Here is a 7,659-nt window from a genome sequence, read left to right as displayed (position 1 = left end):
ACCAAGGAGTGGGATTGCCTGATGATGGAATACTTCTATTATAATTTTTTAAGGAATCTCCACATTGTTTTCCATAGCAGCTGCAATATTCCATATTTCTACCAATCATGTATAACGGCTCCAAATTTTCCATGTCCTCACCAATACTGATTCTCTTTTGTCTTTTTTGGATACTAGCCGCCCTAACAGATGTGAAGTACCATCTCATTGTGGTTTTGATCTGCATTTGCCTGACAATTAATAGTGTTGAGCACTTTTCCATGTACTTGTCAGTCGCTTATCTGTTCTTTGGAGAAATGTCTATTCAAGAACTTTGCTCATTTGTTAATTGGGTTGTTTCATGTTTCTTCTGTTGAGTTATAGGAGAGTCATATACTTGGCATATTGACCCCATATTGGATAGGTGGTTTGCAAATATTTTCTCCCATTCAGTAGGCTGCCTTTTTGTTTTGGTGATTATTTCCTTTGCTCTGCAGAAGCTTTTTAGTTTGATGTGGTCCCACACGTCCTTTTTTGGATTTGTTGCCTGTGCTGTTGGTATCATATCCAGGAAATTGTTGCCAAGACCAATGTCAAGAAGATTTTCCCCTTTGTTTTCTTGAAGGGGTTTTACTGTTTCAGTTCTTACGGTTAAGTCTTTAACGCATTTTGAGTTGATTTTTGTGTATGGTGTAAGACAGGGGTCTAATATCATTCTTTGACCTGTGGACATCCAGTTTTCCCAACACCATTTCTAAGGAGAAGCTAATGAGAAGTGGAGACTATTGATTTCAGTTGACATGATACATGAAGCCCACGCCTCCTATTCCCATGCAGGATCCTCTGGTTCTGAAGACAATTCACGGTGTCTAGAAACTGGCAGAATGGCCTCCAGAGATTTGGTTATAGGAATGCTCTTCTTAATCCAGACCGTGGTTGGAATCTTGGGGAATTTCTCTCTTCTTTACCATCATCTCTTCCTTTACTTCACTGGGTGCAGGTTAAGGTCCAAGGATCTGATTCTTAATCACATGATTGTAGCCAACTCCTTGACCCTCCTCTGTAAAGGAGTCCCGCAGACAATGGCAGCCTTCGGGTGGAACCATTTTCCCAGTGACCTTGGGTGTAAACTTCTTTTCTGTCTTCACAGAGTGGGCAGAGGTGTGACCCTTGGCACCACCTGCCTCTTGAGTATCTTCCAGGCCATCACAATAAGCTCCAGAAACTCCAGGTGGGCAGAGCTTAAAGTGAAAGCTGTCAGTGTCATTGTCATTTCACTTTTCCTGTGCTGGATCCTGCAAATGCTGATAAACGTCATGTATGCCGTGTTTGTGAGTAGCAATTGGAGCAAGAAAAACATCACAAACCAAAAACATTTTGGATACTGTTCTGCTGTTCGTCATGACAAAACCAGAGACTCATTATATGCAGCACTGCTATCAGTCCCTGATATTTTCTGTTTTGGGCTCATGCTCTGGGCCAGTGGCTTAATGGTTTTCATCCTGTACAGACACAAGCAGAGAGTCAAACACATTCGCAGGACCAACATCTCCCCTAGATCCTCCCCTGAGTCCAGAGCCACCCAAGGTATCCTTGTCCTGGTGAGCACCTTTGTGTCTTTTTACTCTCTCTCCTCCATCTTTCAAATTTGTATTGGTATTTTTGATAATCCAAATTGGCTGCTGTTGAATATCTCAGCCTGGATTAATGGATGTTTCGCAACTGCCTGCCCATTTATTCTCATGAACCGTGACTCCAGTATGCCCAGGCTCTGCTTTGCCCCTTTGAGGATTTCAAAACCCCCTAAACTCATAACAAACAAATAAATTGTATATTTTGGCACAGTGTTGCATCATTTACTCAATCATCCCCTGAATTGCATGCATAATTATGCAACAACCACCTTTTGAGAACGTGGTAAGCAAGGGAGAGTAAGCTTCTGTTCCCCAAATAAACAATAAATAGTAATAGTAAATGTAAGTGAAACCTCACATAATTATTATGAAAATACTTACGTAATTGAAATTTTATTCACACTTTCAATGGAGAAGCTCAGAGTCTCTGCAATAAAAAATAAATTGTTCCTGAAACAAATCTAGAGGTCGTGGGGAAATCTTAGAGTGTGTAACTTTTAATCTGCCGTATTAAATCTGTCCAGAAATTAACTAAGAAGGGAATTGTTGGAAAAGTTACAGGACAAAATGAAACGTGAGATGGCAATTCAAGAAAGTGAAGAGGGGCCAGCCCCGTGGCTGAGTGGTTGAGTTCACGTGCTCCCTTTTGCTGGGCCGGGGTTTCACCAATTCAGATCCTGAGTATGGACATGGCACCGCTCATCAGGCCATGCTGAGGCGGCATCCCACATAGCACAACCAGAGACACTCACAACTAGAATATACAACTATGTACTGTGGGGCTTTGGGGAGAAGAAGAAGAAAAAAAGAGAAAGTGAAGAAAAGAATTTTCTCAGGTAACAATTAAGTAGTGTGGGATGAAGGTGGAGTGCAATTTCAGGTTCCATTAGGAGCATTTTGGGCTAAGTTATAATATTTGAACTTCATCCCCACCCTGGAGATTGGGCAGTGAACTATTTCTATGCGATGACGTGGTTATTCTTTCTAATGTCCAGACCCCTGTAGGGACACAAACACACACACACACACACACACACACACATTACAGTTACCTCATTAGCATAACCAAGACACTCCTATGAAACAAATATAAATGAGCTCATGCTGATGTGAATAATTACTTGAATCAGCAAATAAAAGAGAGTGAGGTACGCAGATTCCACACAAAAAATGGCAAATGTTATATGTGGCTACTCAGTCATCTAGTTGGTGGAATTTAATTCAACACCCTGGCCCCAGCCCAAAAACACACCACACAGCAAAGTAACTTTATGGTGTGGAAGCCTCGTAAACACTCTATTAAGTAACTGATCAAAGTTAATATCACACGAGATAACACAAGTCAATTGCGTGAAACCTCTGACAGTGTATGCTGTAATGAGATGTGATGTTCTTCTCAGAAACTGATAAACCAAATTCAGGTTCAGTTAGGAGCATCGCGCTAACTTACAAAATTTAAATGTCATTAGAGAGATGGTAGTCATTTCAAACATGATTACATGGAGGAATATTAGCATATTTAAAACATTTGCGTGTAGAAATGGGCAAATGGGCCTGGTTTGAGTCAAAGGAGAGCACAAAAACTTGTCACTGATTTAAAACAATGAGATGAGTATTGATATCAAAAAAAAAATCAACCACGTGCTATCTGGGATAAAATTGCATGGATTCGTAGAAGGTAGATTTTTCTTTAAAATGTGAAGATTCCAACTGGTCATGTTGGAGTGAAGGAGAATTGGGGGAACTTACACAATGTTATATGTTTATTTCATCTCAAAAACCAAGGGGGGAAATGCCTCATAGCCCTTACCCTGCTTGCTTAAGATGTTAGAATCCCTTCCATATTGTGGGGGCTGCCAAGTGTTTTGCCTCTCTCTATTTCTCTTCACTGGGATAGTCCTGCCGGACACTGCAAACCTTGTACAAATTGTGACTGTTAGCAAGGCAATGAGAGTAGGGTCCTGGACAAAGTGCTCGGGTGCAGCATGGGGCCCGTCAAGAAGTCCACCTCCCATCTTTAGTGTGGTGCATGAGGTAAGAGGGAACCCAGTACAAGTCTTTGCATGGAAAGCTATGCCAGGTAGGTGGGTCTCACCTCAGGTTTCTTGACAGGTAGATGACTAGTGAGAACAGATCCAAGATGGATCTTTTCCTGGACATATGGATGGGCATCCTCCTGGTAGGATGCTATGTGAGAAACACCATTCAAGGAAAATATGTTTTACTCTTGATGAAAAGTAAAAAGACAAACAACTCAATGAAAGACAACATAGAACCTATGAAAACATTTCAGAGTAAAGCAAAAAAAGTGCTCATTTCCCATATAAAGAGGCATCCATCCTCAATGGTGGCCAAAGAAAAAGAAGTTAGAAAATATAGTTATGTTTGTGAGTGACCATCAGCTGGTTAAATTAAAAGTTTACTAATATTGTCTCCTTTTAAGATCAGGAGAAATACAACATTTCATTCATGCTTGCCAGGGATATAAATGGACAATGACTTTTTCAGACAATTAGGGTATCTTTATCAAAAGTTGGAAGATGATGCATGTTCTTGCATATCTGTCTCCTAGAAGACACTTGAACATGTGCACAGAAATTCCCCCACAGCTGTTGCTGGTGGACATGTAAAGGATAGCACAAAAAGAAAGAAAAGTACACATATCTCAGGAATCCCATTGGTCATCCTAGACTTTAAGATAATCCCCCCTCATGAGGGAAATAGAAGTAACGCAAATCAGGACACCTGTGAAAAGCAACAGAACCAAGGACCAGAGGGGGAAACACCCTCAGAGCACAAGATTCTGGCATTTCCTTCCAATTCTGCTCTTGATTCTCTTGAAGTCTCCTGGGATATTCTGGAGTAGAATCTTCCTCTGCATCTCTTCTTGCTTACACAAGAAACCATGCTAAGTGTCTGAATATGACTCCACTTCCTGCCCCTCCTTGGGGGCTTGGAAGCAAGGGCTTACATCTCCCCGCAAATGGCTCTCCAGGACTACAGTGAATGAATATTTTTCTTTCCCAAACATTTAAGAAATTTTAACATATATACATATTTTTAATATACACGTGTTTTATATACATAACATACTTTAACAATAATATGTGTTTAAAGTTATATATATAGTATACATAATAAATATATATTTTTAAGATAATATATTATTTTATGCTTCTGAGTGAGGAGCGGAGCGCTAGAGGATATTGAGCTCTTTGTATATTTCTGCTGAATTTCTCTGTCTGACCTTGGAGATGGCTGTGCACGTGGAATAAAAAAGAAGACATTGGAATTCCAATGTTCAAGCTTCCAAAGTCCTTGGGATCCAGTTCTAAGGATGGTTTCAACCATCCAAATTCCTCCTTTTTCTTGTTCCTTCTCTCTGTCAGTCTTGCTAAAAGGTGGTGGGGTCTGGAGTTGCTGGGGCTTCCTTAGTTCCAGGCTCTCCTATTCCTTATTTAAGCCCAAGGGCTGGAGCACAAAAGCCCCACCCCTACACTTCACAGGGCAGCTCTGGGCCACCCTTCCATGTCCAAAGTCCTGAGATTTCTTGTGCATTATCTTTGGGTTGAAGAGGAAGGTGATCAGCGAGTCAGCATGAACCACAAGCAGTTTACAAAAGTTGACGTTAGGACGTACTTTTGGATTTGGACATTGGTTTTTCAGGAGGGGCCACAAACATGTGACCCATTAAGTGTCTGGAAATTCATGATGCAATAGTCATATCCATGACCTCTTTTAAATAGGGACACATGGAGAAAGGATCAAAAGGTCTGAGGATGATAATGATCCAGCTGTCCTTCTCAGCTCAGATTGTGGATTCTGAGAAAATTCCATGGGAAACCTTGGGACCTCCAGGATAACTGAGGCAGGGTACTAAGAAGGGGAGGTTTCCCTCTCCTGCTGACTTTTTTGTTGCCTCAGGATGCCCTGCTCAAGCACTGGTACTAAGCTAATCAGTTCACTGCAATTGCATTTGATCTAACCATCTGCCCCTTTCCCAAGATACGAAGGGATACTGAGTTCCTCTTTACTTTTCCTCTGCATTTTTATTTTATCGTACATGTGTCTACCTGATATAATCAACCATAATTTCATCATTCTCATTTCCAAGCATTTAAGAAATTTTAACAAATATATATACAATTTTTTTTTTCCTGAGGAAGATTTGCCCTGAGCTAACCTCCCGTGCTAATCTTCCTCTTTTTTTTGCTTGAGGAAGATTAGCCCCGAGCGAACATCTGTGCCAATCCTCCTCTACTTTGTACGTGGGACACCGCCAAAACATGGCTGGTGAGTGGAGTAGATCCACCCTGGGATCCAAACCTGCAAACCCGGGGCCGCTGAAGCAGAGTGTGCGGAATTTAACCACACCACCATGGGGCTGGGCCCTATATGTATACACTTTTAACACTATATATTACTTTCTGAAAGTGCAAAATATTTATACATATATCAATATACTGTCTAACTCTGTATCATGATTTTTCTCTCAATTGTTTCTGAAAAATTTCCTTTTACACATGGACCTCTAGTTCATTCAGTTTCACCACTGTGTGTTATTTCTTTGTGTCAACGTAGTGGACTTTTTGAGTTTAACCTCTGATCTCATAGATGGGCATTTATGTTGTTTCCAATATTTTCCTCCCCCTATTAATACTGCCACGAACACACTTAGGCAATATCCTTGTTCCTATGAACAGAAAGTGAGGAATTGAATTTCTGGATCCTCCTTTTCACACATCATCATGTTTAGTTCATGGGACCATATTGTCCCCTGAAGGAGTTAAGCCAATAATGCCCACACTAACTCTGGAGAAGAGTCTCCATTCCCCAGAGCATTGACGCGCTGTGTGATGGATGAAATTTTACTACTTGTATGTATGTGAAACAGTGGTGGTGTTCTAATTTGCATTTATTTTATTATTAGCAACGTTGTATGTAACATAGCATAATATTCATGAGTTTACTGACCTGAGAATTCTGTTTTCAAGTTTTTTTCAACTAATTGTGGCTTGGCTCCCTCTTTTTTGAATCAGTAGAAGCTAAATTTTTTATATTTTGGATATTGCTTCTTTATGACAGATGGGAAATGCAGGTATGCACTTCCATTTTGTAACTGGTTTTAAATTATATCTATAGATGGAATGTACCAGTTTTAACATTATAATAAGGAATACTAATGTAGAAACTTTGTTTCAATCCTTGTTCAAATAAACAACAATAAAAAAATGTCTTTGAGTACTTTGGGAGAATGTGAATATGAACTGGGTATTAAATGATATCAAGAAATCGTAAGACTAATTTTGTGTTATAATAACCTTGGATCCAATAGGAGTGAGCCACGCCCTGCTGAGGGGCTAAGTAAAGGCAGGTCTATCAGGCCAAACCTCACTCTGACTCTGGATGCCTTGAAGAGAGGGTCTTTCGTTTGGGTTTCAAAATGGAACCAGCAACTGAAGTTCAAGACCACCAAAGGCCCGCCATCCCATGCCCCACTGAGCAGCCCCTTTTCCAACAGAACTCCCGTAAAGGGACTCAGATGTGGAAGAGAAACCATTTGAAGAAAGAGGCAAGACATTGTCTTCTCAGTTAAGAGACAGCTGTGTTACTGAAAGTTTGGTCTCTGATCCCCAAGTCAATCCAAATAATGAGAACAGAGTCTTGGGAGAAAAAGGAAAGGCTTTACTTTGCCAGGCAGAGGGAGCAAAGCAAGGGCTAGTGCCCCAAAAGTTGTTGCTCCCCATTAAGAAATGGGTAGGGGTTTTTATTTGGGGTTTTAGGTAGGGGAGGGGTGCTGTGGACTTCTTGGTCAGCATTTTCCCATTGGCCTGTGTCTGGGCCGCTTCCAGCAGAGGAGACAAAGGATTTCTCACATGAGTGTCCTTGGCTGTGTATCTCCATGGTGGAAGGTAGACTCTGACCTCAGGAAGCCCAGGAGTTGGGCCTGGGGACCTTCGGTTTCTTCATATTCTCTGGACATTAGTTTCTCCGTAAAAGAACTTCAGGGTCCTGGGATTAGCCACAACTTTAGTGGGAGCCCAGC

General features: G+C 41.1%; 1 protein-coding gene across 1 annotated transcript; it reads left to right on the top strand.

Moving 5' to 3' along the window:
• Positions 1 to 863: 863 nt before the first annotated feature.
• LOC103547843 (vomeronasal type-1 receptor 4-like) lies at positions 864 to 1,805 on the top strand. Its single transcript, XM_008515313.1, has one exon. It carries the CDS (start codon positions 864 to 866, stop codon positions 1,803 to 1,805), a length of 942 nt encoding a protein of 313 aa, XP_008513535.1.
• Positions 1,806 to 7,659: the final 5,854 nt, after the last annotated feature.

This window comes from Equus przewalskii, chromosome 9, assembly GCF_037783145.1.
Source record: "Equus przewalskii isolate Varuska chromosome 9, EquPr2, whole genome shotgun sequence".
NCBI classification, from domain to species: Eukaryota; Metazoa; Chordata; class Mammalia; order Perissodactyla; family Equidae; genus Equus; species Equus przewalskii.
This window is presented reverse-complemented; position numbering and strand designations above follow the sequence as displayed.